General features: G+C 43.3%; 2 protein-coding genes and 1 long non-coding RNA gene across 5 annotated transcripts in view; 2 read left to right on the top strand and 1 right to left on the bottom strand.

The window, feature by feature from the left end:
- ZUP1 (zinc finger containing ubiquitin peptidase 1) lies at positions 1 to 12,050 on the bottom strand. 3 transcript variants are annotated; one of them, XM_081187761.1, is made up of 9 exons: positions 11,946 to 12,050; positions 9,038 to 9,148; positions 7,596 to 7,708; positions 6,617 to 6,785; positions 3,084 to 3,272; positions 2,499 to 2,667; positions 1,659 to 1,810; positions 269 to 486; positions 1 to 166 (listed from the first exon to the last, which is right to left on the bottom strand). In XM_081187761.1, exons 2-9 carry the CDS (start codon positions 9,117 to 9,119, stop codon positions 119 to 121), a joined length of 1,140 nt encoding a protein of 379 aa, XP_081043887.1. In that variant the 5' UTR covers positions 9,120 to 9,148; positions 11,946 to 12,050; the 3' UTR covers positions 1 to 118. The 3 variants fall into 3 exon arrangements, with proteins under 3 accessions (XP_081043887.1, XP_081043888.1, XP_081043886.1); XM_081187762.1 differs by lacking the exon at positions 11,946 to 12,050 and adding an exon at positions 10,171 to 10,189; XM_081187760.1 differs by lacking the exon at positions 11,946 to 12,050 and adding an exon at positions 9,834 to 10,042.
- Positions 496 to 1,514, top strand: LOC308583657. The gene is made up of 2 exons (XR_014006318.1): positions 496 to 1,219; positions 1,339 to 1,514. It is a non-coding gene; the product is annotated as an uncharacterized lncRNA (long non-coding RNA).
- Positions 11,315 to 22,887, top strand: part of KPNA5 (karyopherin subunit alpha 5) — a 21,074-nt gene continuing 9,501 nt past the window's right edge. Inside the window, exons 1-10 of the mRNA XM_081187716.1 lie at positions 11,315 to 11,548; positions 13,595 to 13,728; positions 15,141 to 15,242; positions 15,327 to 15,426; positions 16,939 to 17,033; positions 18,729 to 18,860; positions 19,669 to 19,757; positions 20,015 to 20,114; positions 20,397 to 20,560; positions 21,829 to 21,907. Of these exons, the coding sequence (XP_081043842.1) occupies positions 11,545 to 11,548; positions 13,595 to 13,728; positions 15,141 to 15,242; positions 15,327 to 15,426; positions 16,939 to 17,033; positions 18,729 to 18,860; positions 19,669 to 19,757; positions 20,015 to 20,114; positions 20,397 to 20,560; positions 21,829 to 21,907 (999 nt within the window). The 5' untranslated portion in view covers positions 11,315 to 11,544. The remainder of the gene's footprint in view (positions 11,549 to 13,594; positions 13,729 to 15,140; positions 15,243 to 15,326; positions 15,427 to 16,938; positions 17,034 to 18,728; positions 18,861 to 19,668; positions 19,758 to 20,014; positions 20,115 to 20,396; positions 20,561 to 21,828; positions 21,908 to 22,887) is intronic.

Genomic DNA, 22,887 nt, shown 5'->3' on the forward strand with positions numbered 1-22,887 from the left:
TTTCCCCCAACGTTTATTTTTAAGTCTTAAAAAGTTTTATGTACATTGTTCAAGAACGTGTGTGAATGCACCAGAATCTCTCCTGCAGCTTCCTTGATATTCTTCAGGATTCCTAATTTCAAGAAATCCGCTGAGCCACGAAGCGCTGAGAAGCCTGCCTACGAGTCTTAAGTGAGAGACAAACAAGAGTTAGCATTGCCACTTTTACTCACACCGCAGTAGATCACTAAGATATTTAATCAGATGGGCTCTTATCTGAAATACTCACAACTTTTTCCTCCGCTGACAGTACACCGTCTATGGCCACAAGCTGATACTGTTTATGTTTTAAGCTGCCCACAAATCTTCGAAGCAATCTGAGACTGTTCCCATCTATGCCTTTTAAGAGTTTTTGCATCTCTTGTGAGGGGCAACCTGGATCAAACATCAGTAGGCACACAGTTTTGTTTTTCCTTTCTTCTATTCCAATAATAGTACGACTATGACCTATTTTTTTAAAGAAAACACACACCAAAACACACCCATCAAGTATACATTACTGCTAACACACCGTCTACAAACCCCTTAAGCAAAACCCCAAACTGCTGTACAGAATTGCAATACAGATGATTGTAATTGTTATAAAAACAAATTACTTGTATAAATGTCTTTTTCAGGTAAGTTTTATTTTAAAAATCTACCATTTTCTCTCTTTCAAAGCAGCTCATAACACAGACCATCCCCTCAAATCTGTTAATATACCAAAAAACCCACAACCCCACTAGTCTTAACCCCCTGCAATGCATGAATCTCAACTACAACATACATGACAAATGGCCATCCAACCTCTGCCTAAAATCTCCAAGTAAGGAGAGTCCACCACCTCTCATGGGAGATAGTTCCACTGTCAAACAGCTTTTAGTATCAGAAAGTTATTTCTGGTGTTTAGTTGGAATCTCCTTTCTTGTAATTTGAATCCATTGGTTCAGGCTACTATAGCCTCCAGAGCAGGAGAAAACAAACTTGCTCCATCCTCCATGTGGCAGCCCTTTAAATATTTGAAGATGGCTATCGTATCTCCTTTCAGTCTCCCCTGATCTGGGCTAAACATAACTCAACTCCCTCAACTGTTCCTCATAAAGCTTGGTTTCCAGACTCCTGTACTCCAGGTGTGGTCTGACCAAGGCAGAATAAAGAACTACTATGATTTCCCTTGATTGGGACACTATAATTTTGTTATGTTCCCTTCAGAAAGTATAAAAGTTACTTTAGCTTGGAGCCATATGGCTTAGCAGAACATTGACATATCTTAGTAATAGAGGCAGGGGGGGTTATGTTACAGAAGAGGCTATGCTGCAGATATCGGAAAGAATAGAATTTGTTTTTTTCCACCCCTGCTACATCACACTGTTGACTCATGTTAAGCTTGTGGTCTACAATTACAATCTTTTGTAAACTACTTTGAGGAGGTTTTTTGTTTTTGTTTTTACAACTGAGCAGTGTATAAATTTTATTAAATAAATAATACAATTATATTTGAGAATTACAGTTAAGAAGACATTCCGCTGCTCTTCCAGGAAGCATAATTCATAAAACAAAAAACGACATGGGGACACCAGTAATACATGAGTAACACAGCTTCACGTTTAGAAAAGAGAGAAGTGGAAAGTTTCGCTGACCTTGGTGCTGAAGGTAGATTGGTGGCTTGGGAGTACACACAACCTTTGCACTGTTTTCCTTGTCTGCCGAGTAATAGTTGAAAACCCACTCCAACAAACGAGGATGTGTTCCTGCAGGGCCTGTTGGCTGGTGAAAATCAATGACCTGACACCTATAAGGCAGTTTAAATGAAGCCTTTATAAACTGTTAGTTTACAATGTCAGATAGCGTCTTTTGTTTAGTGCATTAGTCACCAAGTTCTACCTCTGTTATAATTCTTTAGTCTGCGCAGTAAGAACAATGGTCACATTTGTGAGTTTGTAGTTGCACATCTTACTTCAAGTACACAGCTCCCCCTAGTGTGAGATTGATCTTTTACTTGATACTTTAAAAAAAACCCATCAATGTTAATCTGGGTGGCCTTTTTCTTCTTTTTTTACTACCTAATTGTTACCTGCCCTGATTTGAAACACTAATGAACAGGATATATATGTTTTATAAATATACAGCTTATACTTTTTCTTGGTATAAAACTCAAGCCATTGAAATGAAAGCATGGTATAGCAAGCAATAACTTTGCACTATTTATACTTGGAAGAACTTTGGAAGTAGCAATCTTCTTTTAAAAAGAGAGTTGTGAGGAAAGATGCAAGGAGGAAGGACCTAGGCAACTGATTGACCAATTGCCAACACAATTTTCCCTTAAGTATTTCATGTTCTTATTCTCCTGGAAATGCCATCTCTACATAGGACCAGTATGAACTTGAATTTCTGTGATATTCACATAAAATCACTCTCATAATTGGTGTCATGTGCTTAGAACTAAAACCTTTTTACTTCCTTTAATAGGCAGCACTTACTTTATCCTGAGAGAAGTTAAAAGTGAATAAATTTCACATGCTCCTATCCATGCCTTAGTTCCATGTAATCTGCTGTTGAAGTGAGAAGCTCCTTGTGGGTCAAAGCCTTCTTTCCAAGCATCTTCAATCAAGGACTGAATTTTTGGAATGCATGGAATTGATGAATTATCTAAAACAACAACAACAACGGGACAACATTCAAGTTGCAGCTATGGAAAGGCAAAAGCAAAGTTACAATAGATTTCTAAGTGTCCTGAAGTGGGACGGCCTTTACAGTCGGGGAATTACTTCCTCTTGTTTGACATAAAAGATTTCCAGCAAAAAATGACATCAGTGGGAAGGACTTCCCGTCAACTTGAGCCCGAGTAAGACCTAAGGAAGGTATGATCTGGACAGGAAAAGGTTCATATTCTGCAGGCTCATTTTCAATCTATAAAATTGAAAAAAACTGTTCTTGTATCCACCAATTTTTAACCTATATGTTGCAGATATTGTAATATACGCCAGCATAGGAACACATTTTTAGCAAGCGCTCAGGCTGGCAAATGTGCCACTGGCAGCACAATTCCATGCAAAAATACCCACCTTTCAAGCACTCTTCATAGGTACTGTTCCTCAAGAGGGAAGAAAGAAGCATTTGGAAGTTCCTATAACCGCAGCCCCAACCTCTGTCTCCTAAAGAACAATGGAAGTGATCTACTCCTGTAGAAAGCCATACACGCTTTATGTCTTTACATTCATTCTGATAATACTGGCACAGTACTTCAGTAATTCCTGATTTAAAAAAGGGGAGATAGGGAGAGAAAGAGACTTAAGTTTATGCAAGTCTATTTACTGATGATACTTCAACAACAGTCACACAATTTGCAAGATGCAGCCAGTAATAATGACTGCCGAATTCTACATAACTGTACAAAGAGCAGGGAACAAGTAGTGAATAGTTTAACATGCTGACAGAAGACATGGCTCCAAGCCTGTTCGTCAGCTATAGATTTACTATCCTGTGTTAGGCAAGCTGTCCAAGGCCTTATGGTGAATGGAGAGAGACTAAGGCACATGCAACTAAGAGTGCAAATTAAGTGACACACAGCACGAGTGAATTTAATGATTATTTCAATTTTGAAGCTAAAACAATAGTTAAAAGGTGAAAAATCTGGCAAAAACCACAAGAGTGCCAAAGTAGTCACGCAAGAGAAGAACTGCCTGAAGCCAAGAGTAAAGATATAATATGTGAAACCTGTGATCACCACTGTGCCGTCAGACAAGGAGGTTGCAAGTTTGAAGGGCTGACAAGGCAAACAGCCAGTCACCACCACTGTACAGCTTTATTTAAGCAGAATGTTTCCTTAATGAAGGTGTCAAATCATTACAGGTGTAATATATAAAGATACTGCGAACCAAGCAGAAACAAGACAGCATTTGGTCATAATTACTGAGAAAAATTTATGAAATAATTCACCCTTAGCTAGATAGCAAGCCTACCATACACACCAGAGAACTGCAGTATGTTTCCTGTTACTATTTGTGAAGGTTGGCAAAAACCATGATGACCAGTGGCGTAGCGTGGGTTGTCAGCACCTGGGGCAAGGCAAGTAATTTGCGCCCCCTAACCCGTGGATTTGCGCCCCCTAACCCCCAGATGTTGCGCCCGGTACGGCTGGGCCCCCCTGCACCCCCCACGCTACGCCACTGGCTCCATGTGCCCTGGGGGGTCTCTTTTCTATGGTTCTATTAGGCTGCTCAGTTGAGAAGTGTAGGCCGAAGGAGCTAATCATCCTTGCAGAGTTGGAAAGGGACCACAGGGCTCATTTAGTCCAACCCCATCTTTTGCCCAACAGGGGACTCAAACCCAGGACCAAGGTTAAGAGTTATATTCTCCAGCCTGAGCACCCCAAGGAGCAAGAGTGATGGGGCTGTAGGGAGAAGGGGCAAGTGCCCCACAGGAAGTGGCCCAGGAAACATGATAGATGGCTGGTTTGCAATCCAGGGGCAAAGGGAGGGGTGGACACTGCAGCCTCCAGACCTCTCCCCCTCCCCCCAGGAGAGGAAGGTAATGAGACCCTTTATAAAATACTTTGTTTATCCTTGACACTTTTGAAACTCCCACACACATAGAGATTATATATTATTAATAATTATTATTATTATTTATTATTATTATTATTATTATTTATTATTATTATTTATACCCCACCCATCTGGCAGTTTATTCAGTATGATGATGCAATGTAGGGAATAGGTTTTTCCCTTTAAAATACGTTGTTTGTCAGTTAAAAATGATTCTTCACAAACAAACCTTTATTTTGGAAACATAACAATAACTGACCACTCTCTTTTATACTGTCACTTTAAAAACAAACAAGCAAAAAACCCAACCCCTGTCTCTCCCTGCCTACTTTCAAATTGGCAAAACCAAAGGGGGATTATGAAAGTTGTGCTTGCAGAAAGGTTACAACGTTTTTAGAAGGGGGAAGGGGCAGAATGGGTGGGAGGCTGGGAGCAAAAGGCCGTTCAAGCTACAGCTTTGCAGCTACAGATTGTGGTGATCCCTCGTTTTAGGCGGCTTTATAGATCCTAGAGGTGGAGAGTTGGAAGGGACCCTGAGGGTCATCTAGTCCGACCCCCTGCAATGCAGGAATCTCAGCTAAAGCATTCTTTAAAAAGGGGCTAGACATGTTGGCAGAGGACCAGAGGCAGGGGGCCTCTGGGAGACCAGTTGCTGCCCCCCCGGGGGCATGTCCCGCTTACGGCCTCAGTCGTGGGGAGCTGCTGCCTGGCAGAAGGGCGGAAGGTTTGCTTCCAAGTTGAGGCGCGGAGAGCGCTCCCACCTCCGGCCTGTTCCTCCCGCGCCCAGGGGCGCGCCTCCCATGCCGCTGACCCTCCCCGCCAGCCGGGGCTTGCCACCTGCTCCCGCGGCCCTTCCCCCTTTGCAGACGGGTTTCTCGTGCCTTCCTTGTCAAAACAACCCTGCCAGGGCCCACAGGGCTGGGCTGGTGGGACCGAGCGGGGGCGTTGCGCAGCCCGTCTGGCTAAGCCCGTGGAGATCACCTGCCTTCTCCCCTCGCCCCGCTCCCAGTTTCTGGCGCGGCGCTTCCCCTTTGCACCGGCGCTGCTGCTGAGTCACAAGGGAGCCCCAGAATAGCTCAGGCTGCGACTTGACACCCGGGCACGCAGCCCTCCGTCCCGGGCAGCCCAGCTGCAGCCTCTGTCCCTCCGGAGAAGCCCCGAGGGTCCCGTCCGCCGGGGCCATGGAGCCCATCTCCACGCGCAAAGCTGAAAGCAGCCTGAAGTTCCTCCTGATCGTGAATCTCTTCCTAACCTGCTCCACGGAGCCCGTTCCTTGCAAGCGCTCCGTGTCCCTCGGATGGCAAGCGCCTTTGGAAACACGGAGCAGGCGCTTGCCGGCGAGCAGCCCCCCCGCCCCTTCCCAAGCTAATCCTTTTAAAGCCGAAAGCCCCTTAACTCGCTGGCGAGAGGCTTAGCCGGGCCTCGCCCGCTCACCGGCTTCCTCTCGGAGTTTTTTGGGGAGCGCAGGGCGCGGCGAGGCCCGGCGGCGCGTCAGGGTGCGGAGACTGCCCGTGCCGGCCAGGCGTCGGTGGCGGCTTCGGCGCTGCTGCAGCGGCTGCTCCTCCTGCAAGCAGTGAGTGGAGCGCAGCCGCAGCGGCGGCGGGGGGCGCCCGTGCGCTAGGGCGCAAGGCTGGCGGTGGCTGCAGGGAGCCCGGCGGAGGAAAGAACTTGTCCCTTCCCTCTGGACTCGCGCCCCCCCAGATGTTGCGCCCGGTGCGGCCGGCACCCTTGGCACCCCCCACGCTACGCCACTGATGATGACTGCCAGTTCTCTACTTTGAAATTTGTCATGGTATTTAGATAAAAAATTTAGACAATTTATAACCTATTTTTGAATCGTGACTTTAAATCTACCCGAGAGCCATTATCTTTAATATGGATTGTAGGAATCGCCAATTTTAGCTCCTGTCTAAAGGTCCATACTCTTATTTCTCTGCAGGCAGAAAAAAATTATTTTGCAATCTGCAGCACACTTATTGAACAATGGCTTTTGGCAAAATGATTTTTAGACACCTCAGTCAGACCTTTGAAGAAACTCACACATCACTCACCTGATGTCTTTGTCTTTCCATCATCAATACCGAAAGCCAGAGATTCCATCATGTCAGCTTTTCTCCTGTGATAGTCAGATGGGGTCATTCTCCCAAAAGCCACTTCCTTTTCCATATTTTTTAGTGACTGCTGCTTATATCCTCCTGAGCCATCCAAGCCGTATTGCCTCTGTTAAGGATATATTATACTTTTAAGCAATAAAAAGTCTTAGCAGTTCCTGGAGAAAGAAGAATTGTTAGCGCATGCAATCCTGCTTCAACCTTGCACAGAGCAGGGAATGCAAGAGAACCATGGAAGTCGATTCAGAACACGAAGCTGCCCATTTAAGAGTTAAGTGTAACCTTTGTAGTAACTATAACCAGAATACCCTTTTTCAATGATATGATGTATTTATGTATGTATTTTTCAATGTTATTGGGGACCTTTTAGAGAACAAGTGACTAATAAACTTAATAAATTATATATATCCACACACACACACACACACACACTTTATGGTATACACACACACTCACTCATATGCACTCTTTATGGTATTTCCCTAAAGAAATAATAAATATTACAATTTGTACTGCTTCTGAACTAGGGTAGTACAGCTTGAAAAACCTAGGCATGAGATTCCATGATAATTAATAAGAAACAGCCAATTATCTACAGAGTCATTCTTTGTGATGAATTCTCAAAAGAGAAATTACTCACATTTCTACTTGCAACCTCTGAACGCTGGAAGTCTCTGCACACTTGTCTCTATAGTTTTCCTTTTAAAGTTTGGGAACCTCTGACCTAGCTTATAAAATGCATCCTGACCAAAGGCATTAGGCTCTCTGCTCAACCAACTGCTACCAAGAGACACTTAACGATAAACATTAATTCTTTGTGCACAAAATAAATACTTAAATGCATCACACATTTACAAAACACTCCATATATTTACAAGCTATACCGAAGTACATTGCAACTATAACACCGATACCACACCTGTAGCTTTTGGAAATCTTCTCTTTCTTGTTTTGCTGCTGCTGCTCTTCTTTGCCTGTCTTCCTCATTCTGGAGATGCTGTGCCAATTCTAGGTCAGTCAAGTTTCTTTCCACTGTCATGCAATATTATATAAAATAAAAGTCTAATGAATATTTCAAAGCTACAGCCACATAACAATTGGTTATGTTGTACATTACGTTTGCCATAGAAGACCTGCCATATTTGATGATGTTGAATATTTCTGAAAATTCCAGGTTTTTATTAATAACCTGTATGTTTTAAATTTGCAGAACAATCCTATGTCCATTTACTGAGAAGCTAAGTCCCATTGCGCTTATATTGGGCTGACGTCTAGCAAAGTGTGTACAGAATTGCAACTTACCTACATTCCTAGGCAGAATGTATTATTTAATACCATTCATAGTCACCTAGATCACAGATTTAAACCCAGCTTCTCACTTGTAGTTGAGATATAATGATACATACAAATTGGTTAAACACATTAATATGAATGCTCTATTTAGCTGTAAATGAACAAAATATATGTCTGTCTAACCTTGCTGCTTTCTTTTTCATTTCCTCTACACAGCATATCTGTAATGCCTTGCTCCACACCCATCCTGAGCCCACAAATGCATAGTAGCGAATGCTCTGGATATTTTGCTCATTGCAGCCCATTTGTACCTGTCTGATTAGCTAAGGACCCAGCATTTTTGAGAAGCGAGGACCAGTAATTTAATTCCTTGGTAGAGTAATTTATTTTCCTAAGATGAAAGGTAAATTGTTATTGTTTGCTTAGGGAGAGGAAATATTGATAATTTGGGAACTGGTCAAGTTGCAGAGTCCACCAAAATGGTAACCCTCTCAATGAAATATAAACACTATTGTAGATCCAGGGCCTGGATCTCTGTGCCTGTGGTGACTAACCAATCCTTGGTTCCCAGTACTAAAACCATGATAAGTACCTCACTTGTGCCCAAAACAGATATTTCTTTTAAGGCAGCCTTAACTCATTACATTTGTTTGAAGGCCACTGATTCGGCTTTTAAGAAGTTGCTTATGCTTGTATTCAGATTTAACCGTGCTATGTTAAAAAACAAAAATATGTGTTTTTTTTTTTAATCGACTCCTCAAATGTCTTCTTTAATTCAGTTTTTTATCCACCCAGGGCACAGATATATGCTATTTAGGTGTCTCTACTGATACAGACTCTAGCATTAGAGGAAAGAGACATACAAAACAAACTTGCTACCAGTTCTGAAAGTGTTGTTGTTATACTGCATTGTTTTCTACTTTTTTAGCATGATATATGAAGTTCCAAATCATATGATTTCATGTTACCTTGCATTATTTGGATAATACCAGCTTCTCCTGAATGAAACATTACATCTTTCGTCAATACACAAAATATGTCTTTCCTATTTTGGAATCTTCCCCTTACCTTCTAAAAAGGTGCATTCCTCCAAGTGTAATTCAACATGTTCCTGCAGAATTGGGTAATCAGTACAAACAAGGTGACACATTGGGCATTCATACAGCTCCTGGCCATTTTCTGCATTAAAGCAAAGTATTAAGAGTAAATGATGAGGTCATTGCATATTCTTCTGTTGGAAAGAAACGCTTGCTTGCTAAACTCATATCTAGAAGGCAGTTCTAAGTTTGGGGAAGTCCCTTGGTAGTGCCTGCTCGAGTGCTAGATGGCTTGGAGCTGCCATTGCCTTAAAATTGTAACTCTGTGAGGAATAAACTGCAATACTCAGACCAAGAGAAAGACTGTTTTTAGTGTGCTTTGAAGATATTGTGTATGGGCAAAGGAAAAACAAGAGTACAATATATATTAATGAAAAGAGTTCAGAAATGAGGGCCAAGCTCCTTTTGCCTCTCACCCCATATATATATGAGCATGGGAGCTCATAGGCATATATATATATACACACACACACACACAGTATATATATATATATATATACTGAGAGAGGCTCTGCTCTCATGGTCATAGGCAGCACGAGAGCACGGTGGATCCTGCTGCCCTACATACTATATAAGCGCCTGACGTTTATAAAGCCAGACCCATATTCCGACCAGAGACGGTTCCCACGTGCATATCAATCTAGCGGGCGACTCGCACGTGTGAATGTGAGGTCGCAGGTCTCTCTCGACACTCCGCACGCAAATGTTTCATTCTCAAACTAGACAGCCCCGAAATGCGAAGCGACATCCCTCCAGGTCTCACTCACCGCGGGCGGGAGAAGGCGGCGGGGCGCGGGCGCCAGCGGACGGGGCCCCCTGCAGAAGCCGCTGCTGTCCCTGCCGGGCTTTGCCGGAGAACTCCATCTCTGCGCCCTTCCCGGCGGGAGCCACGCCCCCTTGGCACGAGGCGGATATAAACACCTCGACACCTACCGCGGCTGCCAGGAGCCCACCGCGTACGTCGCCCAGCCGCGCGCGCGCGCTCTCCCGGCTCTATCCTCTCACGTGACTCCTAGACTTACTAAAAAGGGAAACAAGCCTACACTTTCGTTTCACAGGCAGCCGCTGTGTAACCCGACCCTTGCGCACGCGCAGTTTACGCACGCTCCCCAGAAGAGTCTATGTTGGCTTTCCCCAACGAGGTGCCGTTGAGATGCTCTGAGCTACAGCTCCCATCCTACCAAGCCTGCGCGGACTTCCATAGAATCATAGAATTGGAAGAGACCACAAGGGCCATCGAGTCCAACCCCCTGCCAAGCAGGAAAACCCTGCCAAGCAGGGTTCCCGTAGGCATCATCTGGTTGCGGAGAAAGGATGCTGGTTCCTGCAGAATTCCACGAAGGAAACGAAGTATAAGCAAGAGAACGAACTTCTAAACTAAACTTCTTTTAGTTTTCCGCAACCTACTGGATATGATTTGGACTGAAAGTCATGCAACAGTTGCAACCCAAAAATATCCAGTAAGGTACCAGGTGGCGGAAAACTGACCTACAGAGCTCTCTTTCTTGCTTATATTTAGTTTCCTCTTTGAAGCTCTCAAAAGTATAATTAGGTAGGAGTGTCATGGGACACAAAAGGGCTTCTAAGTAGACAAAGTAACGGAGCCCTTTATATGTCCAGCTGTCCTTTTTCAACAACAAATTGTCGCTGGTTTTAGTGTGTTGAATATATGCTATATGAATATATGCAACTAGTCCATGCATAATATAGGCACCCTATATATAGAAATGAGCAAACCGGTGATATTTTAGGGAGCAGGCTAGCAGGCATGGCCCATGACTTACATTATAGGAGCCTACACAACACAAAACACAGTTGCTGTATGTAGGTTTTATATGTTTTTAATCTTATATTTTGGAAATTTACACCCAGTTTTTCCCCCTTTATATTTTTTGGGGCCCCAAGAGTGGGGCCCTAAGCTATAGCTTGTTTAGCTTATAAATCCGGCACTGCGAGCCAATTAATCGCTTCCCTGCAACGATAGAAACCGACCGACTCCTTCTTCCACCCCTCTCAGGAGAGCCCCTTTATCTCCCTCTTATCAGGGGTAGCTGGGAAGGGGTTATTCTGGTGGTTTCGATCACCAAGCAGCCCGGTCCAGAGCTCGGCTGCATGATGCGCACTCTCCGCGTTCCGTCACGCCTGTGCCTTGTTGCGCTCTGCTTTTTCCCCCCAGGCGGAGCAAAACGTCCCCTAGTCAACCCGCGCGCTGAGAGCCGCATGTCGCTCTTCCGCTGCTGCCTAGCTCTATGGGCGTGCCTTCCGTGGGCCGCGGGAGAACCGCGAGCCCCGTTTCTCGCCATTGGCGGCTCCGTTCCCCCTCCGCGCGCGCGCGTTGGCGCGCGGGTGGTGCTGGGCGGAGGGGAGATAGAAGAGGAGGGACCGGCTGCTTCGGCGCGCCTGGAGCCGCCATCTTGGACGGCGAATCTGCCCGCTCTGCTGCTCTGCGGAGGGGAAAGCGGCGGGGGGCTGCCCGCAATGGGTGCGTGAGTGTGAAGGAAGGGGCGCGGGGCGAGCTCCTTCCTGCCACTGGATTCCGGGTGGCGGGAGGAAAGGAGGGTGGTTCAAAATGCAAGGGGCGCTTTGCTGCCTCCGCATCCCTATTTCTTTAAAGGACGCTGGCGCTGCTGCCCTATCTCCTCCCGACCCACAGGCGTGCGGGACAGTGCTGCACCCCCCCTCCCCACCCCCTTTCTGGGCTGTTGCGTTCGGGTGGAAAGGCCACGGGCAACTCATGGCTGCGGTCCTGTGCGCGTAATCCACACTGACATCGGTGGGACTCATTTCCGAGCAAATATGTGTATATATAGGGCATATGCACGCACGCGCGCATATATATCTGCCTATATTAATAACTGGTTTGCAAGTGCTATTCTTACCTTCGTTCCTTCACGCGATCTTCCCCTACTTGCTGGTCCTGGTGCTCCACGAGGCGGGGACTCCGCCGTCTTGTTTTGTCGGGGATTCCCCTGGCACGGGCTCCCCCCCCCCCCCGAATCTGCCCGTTTGATTTTGTTGATTTGTACTTGCTGGTTGCCTTTGAGGCAGGACGTAGGGCAGGGGTAGGTTTTTTGCGGGAAACAACAAAAACGACACTCTTCACACGCTCTAGAATTCTAAGAATTCCCGTCGCGCCTGTCAAGCCCCCAAAACCATTGCGGGGGGGGGGGAGGGAGGCCAGGAGGGTCCCTGGTGACTAAGACGCCCCAATAGCCTTCAGGCAGCAGCGCCCAATGTGACCCCCTTTCCACATTTGCCAAGGGGACCACCTGCCACTTTGCACTCCTTCAGGGAGGAAATCTAATCCTGCACCTTCCTGCCTCTCTTTCCCGTCTTGGGAGTGGGACATGTCAGCATAGGGCCCTGGGACTTGTAGATCTGGCCCTGAAAGACCAAGGCTGTGTTGGGTGATTCAGCCACGCAGCTGTCAAACAATTCCCAGCCTTCCTCCCAACTTTGGAGCTAGTGGTGTCATGGTGCAACAGTCCAGCAATCTCCACAAACCTCTGCAGCTTCAAAATGGGAAGACAGTGCTGCTGGTCACACTTTCCAGAGGGTGGCACCACACTTGCCATGGCGAGCAGATTTATTCAAAAGCTGCCCGTAATTTTTAGACAGTATGGGGGTGCCAACTTTCCGTCCACTTTCTGTAATTGTGTCTTGTTAACAGCAGCTTGAGGTGAGGACTTGAGCATGTGATGCACGCGCTGTGACAAGCTTCCTCCTGCTTACTGTATATCAAGCCACAGTTAAAGGCTAGTTTCTTCTAGTCCACTGGCAACCCTAACTATACATTTGGTGTCCAGCACCTGATTTTTTGAAGTGATTCAGTTGAAGATCCTTGTATCTGAGGTGTTCTGAACATTTTGTCTTTGAATTAGGTCTGTGATGTCAATTCATGTCAGAAACATTCACATAGATTTCCATCAACTTCCTGTAAATTGGAACGCATTGTAATATCTTGTTTAAGATCTTCTGCCCCATGTACCCTTTCTGTTTGAAGTATGCTTGGTGGCAACAGGTGGTAGTGCCCCCTCAGGAGTGGTGCCCTTTTTTGAAGCTAAGAAAACCACAAATGCTGCAATCTTTCCTCATGGGAGACTTGTTCCATCTGCTTGTTCATGTATTGTAAAGCTGTATCTGGTAGTAGCAGAAATTCCTGTGTTACATGCTGATGTTGCCTACACAGACATAATAATATGTAGAACAGTAAATATTCATATATTCTTTCTAGGGCCAGATTCACACCGTATATTTACAGCACATCCAGCACACACTTAAAGCACATGACTTGCCCCAAGGAATCCTGAGAACTGTAGTTTGTTAAGGGCACTTAGAACAGTAGCTCTGTGAGGGGGAAACTACAGTTCCCAGGATCTTTAGTGGAAGCAGTATGTTTTCAAAGTGCATTGAATGTTCTTTAAATGTGAGGTGTGGGTTGGCCCTAGGTTATCGCCTCTTGTTACCTTGGACTTGACTGGCAGTCCGGAGAAGGAAATGCAATCAATTCTCTTGCTCTTTATTGTAGATACCATGGCAAGCCCAGAAAAGGATCACTACAGAATGAAAAGTTATAAAAACAATGCCCTCAATCCCCAAGAGATGCGGCGGCGAAGAGAAGAGGAAGGTATTCAGCTTCGTAAACAGAAAAGGGAAGAACAAGTAAGTCTTTAAAGATTATGGGAGGGATTTGGTATCACGCTAAGGTGATCATTCCATCAGCACAAGCATTTTTGCTTGCCAGACAGAGCACACTTCCTTTCCTCCCTTGTGCTTTTCGGGGGGGGGGGGTCGGTCTCCTGATGCTCCCAAGCAGATTTGGGGGGTGTCAGCAGGGGGAAAGCCTTGTTTTGCCAGGAGTAGTCATTGCACTAGCTTCCTCTAGCACAACAACTTAGTTGAATCTGGCCCTATGCCTGCAATCCAAGTTACCTGGAAGTAAATCTCATTTAATTCAGCGGGACTTATTTCTGCATAGATGGTGCATAGGATTTTGTTATTAAATGTGTGTCTTGTTTAGTGATCATTTGTTGTTTAGTGATTGTCTTGTTTGTTAGCCACCTTTTTTTGGCTGACGCAGAATAAAATATCTGTAGATAAATAAGTGACATTATTCAGTTTAGGAGAACTGTGCATCTATACATATGGAAGTATGTTACCATGGTCTGCTAAACCAAGAGGCATTAGGGAGCCGACAAAAGCTTGGCTTTTCTGATGTACTGTCAGTTGTTTTTACTACCCAAAGAAAGCCCTTATTTGCTAACACACCACTGTGTTTTTATTTGTGGTATTGCTCTACTTGCATATAGACCCATGTTTACAGTAAGTGATTATTGTGCATATATATTTGGGTTTGGCTTTTAGAAAAGTAGTGTTAGTTTTTAAAGGTATTTTATTTTAACTGTAGAGGATATTGCCTTGCGGATCAGCCAAAGGGCAGCTGTTTTTCAGTAGCCTGCCAGGTGCATTTGGACACAAATAGAACATGATGGTGTTTGCCGTCTTCTGTTTGTTCTCAGCATCTGGTGTCAGAACTGTATTTGTTTGAAAAATGCAATAGGCCACATCAGGACAATAAGTTATTGGTCCACAGTAGATTTGCCCTCCTTTCCCTTCCCCCACCAAAATCTAACTCTCAAAACAGAGAATTATTATCTACTAGATAAAATAGCTTTAGGTTTACAATGTTGAATTTTGGAGTTTGTGTAATACATCTAAACTGGAAACCTTCTGGGGCCAGTTCAGACATGTAGTGGAAGCCAAGACTGAGATCAGGTTCAGGTTGTGGAATTATATGTATTGTCTCCCCTCTTCTGCAAAATTTGATCTGGCTCTTTTCACGCTATTTCCAGCATTGTCTATGACCATTACCAAATTGGGTTAAAATGTAACTGGGTGTGTACTTAAACTTTTATTGAAATCCCTGATTTTAAAGAGGCTGTCAGAGGATGTGAATGATTTTCGTGTTTGAACAACTTGGAAATGGAGGTGGTTGAGGGTTATTTATGTAAACAAATTTTAAATGCAGTTCTCTCCCTCCTCAATCTGAAAACAAACCTGATTCTTTTTCTTAGTTATTTAAACGCAGAAATGTTGCTCTACTGGGAAATGAAGAGTTGATGCAAGAAAGTCCAATCCAGGATCCTGATGTGAGCTCTACAGTGCCTATTCCTGAGGTAAATTACCGCCAACAGACAGAGCATTTTGACAGTTGTAGCTGAAAGATGTCAGAGTGATAATCTTTTACTTTTACTTTTTAGGAAGATGTCATTACCTGTGATATGGTGCAGATGGTTTTCTCAGAAGATCCCGACCAACAACTTGCAGCTACTCAAAGATTTAGAAAACTGCTTTCTAAAGGTACTTTGTATTTTTTTCCATAGAAACTGGAAGTTGTGAATGTTATTCCCATGGGTTCAAATTGCATTGGGGGGGGGGGGAAGAACAGATTTATTTTTAAAATACAGTTTGTTGGACTGTGGTCTGTGTTTTTCATCACATGAGTGCCTGTATTCATTCAGAAATGATGGCTGAATGCCAAAAGTCACTCTGTGAAAACAAAACAAAACGGTAGCAGGACAGCAACTGCACGCTTCACTTAATATCCCACTGTCCTTTGCAGCTCCAATAATTCATCTAGTTTGTTGTATGGGACTTAAAACTAATTGTTTTTATTGGATGTACTCAAAGTTGAGTGTTCTGTTACTGCAGTAATGTTATTTGTATCAACTGTGTTGAAATTATTTCCATAAATTGAACTAGTGACAAAAAGAATTTGGAACTCTGCTTGCTCACAAGCACACACATCCCAACCACAGGATTATGCTGGTGGGCCCCATGAGAGGTTCCTTTTGGGTTTAGGAGCTGAGCACCCATGGCCACAAAGTAATCAAGCCCCTGCAATGGCTTGAGGGACAAAGAAAGATTGCTACTACTTCCCCCTCCCTTTTCACTTTCAACATTTATCACTGGAGCTTGTCTTGGGATCAAGGGGCAAAGGCACTCTGTGTTCAATTGCCACAATGCGCTCTGGCCAAAAGGGTGGGTTAAGCTTGAACCACCTCCTTTCCTTGTAGCTATTATAGAGGTTTATGCTTGGCTTAAAGGAAGCATCTGGTGGGCAGCTTTTGTCCCTTGAGCCAACTGAATTTCCAGTGTTAGCTGCCAAAAATATATACATGCTTCTATAAGCCTGTGCCGGTTTTTGGAATTTGTGGAAGCTGTGTGAGCGAGCGTGATTTTGAGACTTTCCCCCCACCTTGCCAGACTAGCCATTGATCCAACAAAGGATAGGATGAATGAATTGTGGCTAAGTTTACCAATTGCTATGAGCTGCAAACCTCCTGTGTTCAGTGGCACTATTAATGTTAGAGTTGTATGGAGGAGCAAAGAAAGGAGGAGAACTTATGGGCTTCTCGGACACATATGTCTCATAACTAGAAAATTGGACAAGCAGCAGCTTTGGTCAAACCCAGCTGGCCTCTTCATGTTTTAACCGTTTGCATCTGTGCTCACTCACTGAGGTTATACAGTTATATACAGTACATGATTGGTCATCTTCCAGCTGATTTATTGTTTAATCAACTAGATTTTCTTGGTTGATAACATTAGCTTATTTCCTTTGCTGACTGGGCAATCTGTTATATTTTTACTTTACTCCAGGGAGGTCTTAACAACATTTTACCTTTATTATATCCCTATGAGTAACAGAGACAGTTATTTGGAATTCTTCATCCAAACCCAGGAGCCTAGCAGCTATATCTGCTGCTTACCTGTTTCCTTAATTGCACCTTCCTGTCTTCTTTAACCTGCTCCAAGCTGAACTTTGGCCTAACGTTTGTTTTAATCAGTCTAATTAACCTTTATTTTCAGAACCTAATCCTCCAATAGATGAAGTCATACAAAAACCAGGAGTTGTGCAGAGATTTGTGAAATTTCTAGAAAAGAATGACAATTGCACTCTTCAGGTGAGTTCGCTTAATAATATATGTGCTAAGGCATTGGGAAAATGTCAACATTTGAAGAATTCAGATCCTTCTGCTGGGAGATGTTGGTGTTTTTTTCTCTCAGACATACCAGACATGCAGAGACAAATACACACAATAAAAAATACAAATTAAAGGTAGCCATGTTGACTTTCCTTGTAATTTTGCCTTTGGGTGGAGCCTGAAGGGCTTTTATTCCATTGTAGCATCCTACATTTGAAATTTCCTGCCTCTGGAGGTGCAACAGGTGCTTACAGTGGCTCAGTTTTGGTGCCAGTTGAAAGTGTGCCTGTTTTGTTTGGCTTTTGGGTCTTCATAAGCTGCATGGTCCATGGGGTCACGAAGAGTCGGACACGACTAAACGACTAAACAACAAATCTTCATGGTTAACTTTTTTCTGTAGTCATATGGTTGTATGATAACGTTTTCTCCCGCTGTATTGGCTTTTCTCTGTGTTGAATATGTTTGTGGGTCTTAAATGTATATGTTAACTTGCTTTCTCAAATTTAATGTTACATTGTGTCAACTGCCCTGGGATGATTATTATTTTTTTAAAAAATGAAGAGCTGTATGGTATATGCAACAGATAATAATAAAGGAGGCAGCACCTGGCCTGATGCAGTCGTGCAACGAGCAATAGTGCTGCATTAGAGATCAGGAAATAAGGATTTGAATTCTGCTTTTTGCACATGCTTCTAGTCCTCTCCTCTGTATTGTGGAGGGATACTGGTTGCTCACTGGAAGGACAGATCGTGAAGCTGAGGCTCCAGTACTTTGGCCACCTCATGAGAAGAGGAGACTCCCTGGAAAAGACCCTGATGTTTGGAAAGATGGAGGGCACAAGGAGAAGGGGATGACAGAGGACGAGATGGTTGGATTGCGTTCTCAAAGCTACCAGCATGAGTCTGACCAAATTGCGGGAGGCAGTGGAAGACAGGAGTGCCTTGCGTGCTCTGGTCCATGGGGTCACGAAGAGTCGGACACGACTAAACGACTAAACAACAACAACTGGTTGTGGGAGAGAGATTGTGATCTGTGCCCCAGTACATCTATGAAGCAGCTTTGCAGAATACTTCCATTGAGAGATATCCCAATGTTTCATTGTACACATGTCAAAACATGCATACACAAACACTGTAAAGTGGTATGTAAATGGCGGCAACATTGGACTGGACCTCTGGCTGCTCATGCAGCTGCCATGGTCTTTCTTTGCTTCTTCCACAGAGCCTACTTGTGAAATAATTTTATTCTGTTTATCTATTACATCTGCCTCCCACCATTCAGGAAAGGGTATCCACATACATCAGTTTCAGTTTAACAATCCTGTGAGGCTGCGAGAAAGTGATTTGCCCAAGACTAGCAGTGGGAGATTCATGGCTGAGCAGGAATTTCAACCCATATTTCTCTGATCATAGTCCAACATTACTTATTTTCAATAATATACTTTCAAAATAAAATGTTGGCTTATTTCATCACAAGAAATGGAAAATGTGGTTACAGAGTGTATTTTGTACCTAGGAAATAACATGGAGAGAGGGCTGTTGTACTCCGGTTCTGCTTGCTGAATTTCCATGGGCATCTAGTTGGCCACTGTGATGAGCAGGCTATTCCTATGTTCTTAATCTTAATCCATATTTTACAGTTTTTTTTAAATTTAACTATATTTTTGTCTTTTAGTTTGAAGCAGCATGGGCTCTTACAAATATAGCATCTGGGACATTTCTGCACACCAAAGTGGTAATCGAGACCGGAGCTGTCCCAATTTTTATCAAGTTGCTGAACTCTGAACATGAAGATGTCCAGGAACAGGTAACTTCTGGCACCAACACATTGATCTGGTTTCGAAGTAATGTTAAACTGTGGCTTAGTGTTAATTTCCTGAGCCTGAGTCTTGTTCACAGAGTTTTGCTTAATGGGTTGATAGAAGCTGGGATTGTGGTTAAGGCTTCTCACCCTTAACCATGATCTGCAGCCAAGGTTGGTTCTGTGGTTACAAATCTTACTTAAGTTACTTAACCACAGCCTCTCGTGCGGAAATGAATTGTTTCAGGCAAAACAAACTTTTCTCTGCCTGATAGAGCACGCTAATTTTATTTACTTTTATGGAGCTTTAGCCACTCTCCATTGATAGTTGTCTCCAGTAAAATAGGCACATGCTGAACCACTTGAATGGCCCCTGGGATGCAGTGTAGGTACCTGGACAATGCCGCGTATTATGAGATTTCCATACCCCTGGCAAGCTAGTTATCCATGGCAATTATAAGCTTCTGATACATTCATTCTTTCAGTGACTGCTCCTTTGCTATTGGGATTGTGTTTGGTGCTGGCATATAGGTGCCGTTGTTGTGCTGGGACCGAGCAGCCTAATTTATTATATTCTGTTGCAACTTTACAACAGATTGCGCTGCAGAGGTAAACTCTTAGGGTGGCGCTTTCCATTCTTTTATCGTAGTAAGCTTAATTTAGGTCATAGCTTCTTGTCATATGTTCTTGAGTTTTATTTTATTTTATTTTTTAAAAAAATGCTAATTCTGTAATGTGAAGACAGCAGTGTACAAGAGTTGCAGTTAAAGACTTTAAAAATGTATTAATGTTAATTTATCCCTTTGTTTCTAAGGCAGTGTGGGCTCTTGGTAATATTGCTGGAGACAATGCAGAATGTAGAGATTACGTGTTGAGCTGTGGAATACTTCCCCCTCTCTTACAGTAAGTACTGATAATCTCTGGCAATAAATATTAATTTTATACATGTCTAAACTTTGGAAATAGCTAGGCTTAATTTCAGGTTTTTAAAGGTTAGCCTGAAAACTGTTATGAATAATTAAGGCTGTAATCCCATGCACATCTTCCTGTAAAACCCATTTAACTCAATGGCACTTACTGCTGAGCACACGTGATTCTGCTATAATTTATGTAATTTAGATGCTGTATTCTATTTCAGATTTGTTTGTTTTTCTTGACAGACTGCTAACACATTCAAACAGACTTACGACGACTAGAAATGCAGTCTGGGCACTTTCAAACCTCTGTAGAGGCAAGAACCCACCTCCTGATTTCAGCAAGGTAGAGTCTGATTTCTACTCTGTGCGGTGCTATAATGGTCAAAGGCATAAATTGCTTTAAAACAACGTATTTCCTCATGCAAAGTCAATACAAACCAACCTTTCTGCAGTCTTAATTGTTGGGTCAATTTTTAGTCAGACTGTTTTGTTGTGGAATGAACTGAACTAATACCAAAGGAATGGTTTCAACTCTTTAGAAAGCTGCTTGCAACAGATATGAAATTTCTAAAAAGAGGACATTTCTGATAACGTGCCTTTTCTTCTTCTTTTTACACTCCTGAAGGTTCGTCTCTGCTTAGGTGTTTTGTCAAGACTGTTGTTTAGCAGCGACCCAGATGTATTAGCAGATGCTTGCTGGGCCCTCTCTTACCTATCCGATGGACCAAACGATAAAATCCAAGCCGTTATTGACTCTGGAGTCTGCCGAAGATTAGTAGAACTTCTGATGTAAGTCCCTTTTTAATAGAAGAATTATGATACTAGGAATCTGCAGCCAAAGATATCAACAGTTGTGTTCTCAAACCAATGTGTCAAAGTAATGTAGTCTTTTTGTACCCCACTGTGTAACCCAACAGTTTTCCCTCTGTCCTTAGGACCTTTATGATTCCCCCACCCACCCAATACATCTGCAGTGATTGTCACAGCACCAACCTTTCCTCCTCTGCATTATCTTAAATATTCTGTGGCACATTTGAAACTCTGCCAGATGCTAAGAAAGGAACTTGTAGAGTGTAGATATTTGAGAGGCATATAACCAGTCTAGTTTATTTTTATCTATTAGCAAAAACTGGATTTATGTTGTACAATATAAGCAATAGGACCTGAAGCAAAATGTTGCAGTGTGGAGGGCTACCCCCCCCCCCCGTTCTAAGGTACACCATGTCTTCCCCCTCCACAAACAGTCAGCATTCTGTGTCGCCTAAGTATGCTTAATCCTCATTCAGCTATTTTTGTGGATTTTCCTGCTTTATTCCCTCCCCCCCCCCCCGCAAAAAACGTTCTTCTGTACTTCTACATACTTTGGAGTTCCCTGCCAGCCTGTTAACCCTTCACTCTTGTGTGTAGATAGTACTGTCTTGGCTATGTAAGAAATAGCACTGAATGAGTTTGTTATTTGAATGTACAAGTGGGACCTGAAAGGAACTGTTGCAGTGGGAACTCCTTCTGTGCCAGCCATGCAGACTGTATACTCAATTCCATTCCCCCTTCCTCCTGGTTTTCTCTTTCTCGCCTAACAGATATTCAACATGTTTTCCATCCCACCTCCCCAGTAAATCCTGGGGTTCCCCCAAACTTATCAGAACCTTTACCTTATATCTCAGTAGTCCCTTCTGGGCTAAAGAGCTGATATAACTCAACACCGGAATTTAGTATATAAATTGATAATAAGCCATAATCCAAACAGCTGCTGGTTTAGCTTGTGTGTTCAATCATCCATTCTTGTCTGTGTCTGAGACTTGCATGATGTGACATATCCAAATAAATAACCGTATTTTTCCATGTATAAGACGCACCCATGTATAAGATACCCCCTATTTTGGGGAACTCCAAATTAAGAAAACACCCCTCAGCACTACCCATGTATAAGACGAGCCCCAATTTTAAACCAAATTTTTTGGTAAAAAAATCCTAGTCTTATACACGGAAAAATACGGTAATCTATTTTAGGGTCTGAGAATAATTTAACCTGCTCTATGTGCTTTTGCTTTCCCCAGGCACAATGACTACAAAGTGGTATCGCCTGCATTAAGAGCAGTTGGAAATATTGTTACTGGTGATGATATTCAAACACAGGTCAGTGGAGCTTTTTGAAAAACTTCAGTGGCAACATGCAATGGCTTAACTTTGTTTTTTGGGTTCTTGTTTTTTTAAAAGAGATTGCAACAGTATACTTTATTATTTTGCAATAGATATAGATGGTGCTGATTGAATGAATGGATGGAATGTTATCCAGGCTTATGTATAGTCGAGGGGAAATCTGCCTGTCTTGCAGAAGAACTGTCCTTAAACTATCAAAGAGCCATATTCTTTGCAGCAACTGACATTATTTCACTGAAATGAGTATTTTATTGCTTCACTAAGTTAGAAACTAAAGAATAGCAAAAATTAATAGTAATGCAGTGATATGCTAAAGTTACTGTGGCTGAGGTCAGACTTTTGTCATTCTGAATGTTTTAAAGCAGGGCATCATTAAAAGCAGACCTTGGTGGTTTTATGGCAAAGTACAAATTAAGAAGGTGTTGGCACCTGTACAAGTGTACAAGAAGATTATTAACCACAATTATGGTGTATGCTATAGCTTGGCCTGCTCCTCACCTCTCCACACTCATACCTTTTTGAATCTTGAACACCATTTTTAAAACAATCTTCTTTTGTAAGGTGCCCAGTCTGTAATCATACCCCCCCCCCAAAAAAAAATCAATTACATAGTCTGTTTTTCTAGCACTTTGTAACTGCCCTCAGAATATAGAATTCCCACTTTCTCATATTTCTGCTTACATTTTGAATTGAAACTTGAGGCGACTTTTGACAAGTGGAAGATGTCTTCTGTTCACCAGAGGGCTGTTGTGTAATTTTCCACAGAGACTCATACAAGGAAAGCGAAACTAAATCCCAGGGTGATGATGTTCTTGTGTAACTGGAAGCATGAGAATGGCTATAGAACAGGGATGGAGAATCTCAGGCCTTGAGGCATAAAGTGATCTGCTAGACCCTTCTATCTGACCCCAATGCTTCCCCAGGCCACACACCCCCTTTCCTTCCTCTGTTGTCTC

Source organism: Podarcis bocagei (assembly GCF_964188305.1).
Source record: "Podarcis bocagei genome assembly, chromosome: 3".
NCBI lineage: Eukaryota > Metazoa > Chordata > Lepidosauria > Squamata > Lacertidae > Podarcis > Podarcis bocagei.

Coding starts and splice junctions, on each gene's coding strand:
- ZUP1 (XM_081187760.1), bottom strand. CDS start 9,930: ATGGAGTTCTCCGGCAAAGCCCGGCAGGGACAGCAGCGGCTTCTGCAG. Junction 7,709..9,037: donor GGAATGCACCTTTTTAGAAG/GTAAGGGGAAGA, acceptor ATTGCATGACAG/TGGAAAGAAACTTGACTGAC. Junction 1,811..2,498: donor TTAACTTCTCTCAGGATAAA/GTAAGTGCTGCC, acceptor ACTGCCTTATAG/GTGTCAGGTCATTGATTTTC.